This window comes from Naegleria gruberi (genome assembly GCF_000004985.1).
Source record: "Naegleria gruberi genomic scaffold NAEGRscaffold_178, whole genome shotgun sequence".
Lineage (NCBI taxonomy): Eukaryota > Heterolobosea > Eutetramitea > Acrasida > Naegleriidae > Naegleria > Naegleria gruberi.
In genome coordinates this window covers 8980-11321 of record NW_003163159.1, presented here as the reverse complement: position 1 = coordinate 11321, position 2342 = coordinate 8980, and the positions used below count along the sequence as shown (strand labels likewise).

At 34.5% G+C, this 2342-nt stretch overlaps 2 protein-coding genes across 2 annotated transcripts; both read right to left on the bottom strand.

The window, feature by feature from the left end:
* Positions 1-96: 96 nt before the first annotated feature.
* Positions 97-1131, bottom strand: NAEGRDRAFT_76521 (uncharacterized protein; the record flags this gene model as incomplete). Its single annotated transcript, XM_002668518.1, has 2 exons — positions 97-878; positions 1071-1131. Coding segments are annotated over 2 exons (843 nt in total), but the record flags the coding sequence as incomplete, so codon positions are not given.
* Positions 1132-1875: 744 nt separating this feature from the next.
* NAEGRDRAFT_76520 (uncharacterized protein) lies at positions 1876-2202 on the bottom strand (the record flags this gene model as incomplete). Its single annotated transcript, XM_002668517.1, has 1 exon — positions 1876-2202. The coding sequence occupies one exon, from the start codon at positions 2200-2202 to the stop codon at positions 1876-1878; it is 327 nt and encodes a 108-aa protein (XP_002668563.1).
* Positions 2203-2342: the final 140 nt, after the last annotated feature.

Sequence of the window (2342 nt, the reverse complement as noted above, 5' to 3'; positions counted from 1 at the left end):
ATTTCACATTTTTCACAAATTCTCCAAGTGTCATGCTGTGAACCANGCTTTGTCCATAGCTGAGCCAAAATGTTTCAAACAAGTTGAACATCTTACAAACTCTCCACCAGTATGGACTGCGTGAAACTCAATCAGTGTGTATCCTTTAATGTGATACACTTTGGAGAATTTAGAAATCATAACACCACCAGAACTTCCAAAAATTAAACTTTCAGAACTGGCTAAACACTCTTGGTTGGACTTATCGTAACAAAAGTCTTCAACTTTTTCTACAAGTCCATTTTGAGTGAAATCATAGGGGTGAAGTATCTTTCCAACACTTGCACACAATGTTCCATAACCATTGAAGATATTGTCCTTCAAGAAGGATTCACTTGGAGCCCAGTCTACATAATTCTGACTGCTAGAGAAAGGAGGTTTATTCTCGTCTCCTGGATACGAAAGGGTAATAATTTCGTCATTTGGTTGCAAAATTCGTGGTGAGGGTATGAAAAACACCTTATTTGGAGAACCAGAGAAATTCATTGCTGTAATATCAAAGAAATCAAAGTTTCCTACAGTGGTAGTAATTGGATCTCTGCCAACCCAATTTTGGGTAACTGGAAACGATTTTTCCATTTGGAAATATTTGATTGCTTTTCCTGAAAACAAAGTTTCTAACTTTTTTGGCATTCCTGAGATTGTACTGTTAATGTTCCATGAGTTGTTGTACGCATTTACCTTACCAATGGATTCAATCTCATTAGCAACGTGGCTGTTTGTAATAATTGTGTTGGGAAGAATGTAAAATCCTGATCCTGAAGCCGTTTTAGTGATCTCACCAAGTTTCTTCATGGAGAATAATCTAACAACAGCACTAGCACCTTCCGAAGCACTTTCTAATGCTTTGAGATTATCAAAATATTCTACAGTGTACTTGCGTGGAATGAGGAAATTTTACTGTTGAAAATTCAGATAATATTTTCGCCGTGTTGAATCGTCGGCTGTTTATACCAAAAGACATTGAAGCAGGCATTTGGTGGATAATGTTCCTTACCAGGAGTACTCTGGGAAGAAGTATTCTCACAAACCTCCTCCCCAGTTCGAGGAATATAACATAACCACTTCAAGACGCTCTCTGACGAATCTCATTTTTTTTAAGGTTACTTATTAATTGTACAAGTTCTGTAAGTTTTTTTTGGTGATTTGGATGGAAACTTATATTCAATCACTAACAAATATATTGTCCTCTTAACGCTCATCTCGAGATTTATTTTGCCGAATACAAAAGATTATCACCTTAGATTCATGCTTTGCTTACAAAACTGTTTAAAAATCAACAACTATTAGAAATGATGTACAAGAGAGATTTCATTAATTGTATTGAGGAACCTGTTGAAACAAATTTGAAGCAATGAATGAAGAGTGAATTAATAAAACAAATTTACTTTCTAAAAATGGTACTAAGGTATTAAGGCTCTAAACGTGGTTCTGTGACTGTCACTCTGGCGACCCGGGTTCAATTCCCGGCACTCGAGATAACATTTTATGAAATTTTCTATGATCTTGAATTTTCACACAATTTATTTTCTTGTAGTGATTGTTTGGATATCTATCTTGGTAATTGTTTTGTTATTTTTTAAAACCTATTTGTATATCCTTATTTAGAATCCTCAGCTTTGACCTCATTTTTTATGAGGTTTTTCATTATTTTTAGTTCATACTGTCGATAGTTTAGATATCTTACTTGAACATTGTGTTTTTATTTTTTTATTATTCAATTTCCTTTTTTTAGAAGCCTCAGAGTTATGTCACATTCAAAAAGTTATTCCCAATAATCTGCTCCAGTGGAAACGAATGATTTGCTGATTGATCAGAAATTACATTACAAATACTTTACATTGATCTCTTTATTTCGTCATCAACGATTAAGCCCCACTTTCCTTTGTGTGTTATCCAAGTAATCTTTCTTCCTTCGAGAGCCATTTTGGCATATTTTGTCTTTTTGTCCTTGTTTTGTTCGATATAAACAATTTCTCCAATACGAACAAATCTACAGGCACCATCATTAGTTGTAATTTCATATTCAGAACCCTTAATTGTGACTGATGAAATTGTTGAGTTGTGGATAGCTTCGTGAATAGTTTTCAATTCCTCATCTGTCAATTCTTCGCCTTCAGGTCTGACAATTGCTGAATCAGAAGATTGTAAATGTTGTTGCATGTCTGGATTGACCATTTGGAATTCACCTGCTTCTCTATAACACAAACCTAAGAACATTGATTGCATAGAGTCCATATCCTTTAGTTCAAATCTCTTACCACCAGTTTCATCAGCAAGATATTGATAGAAATGATCAGCAT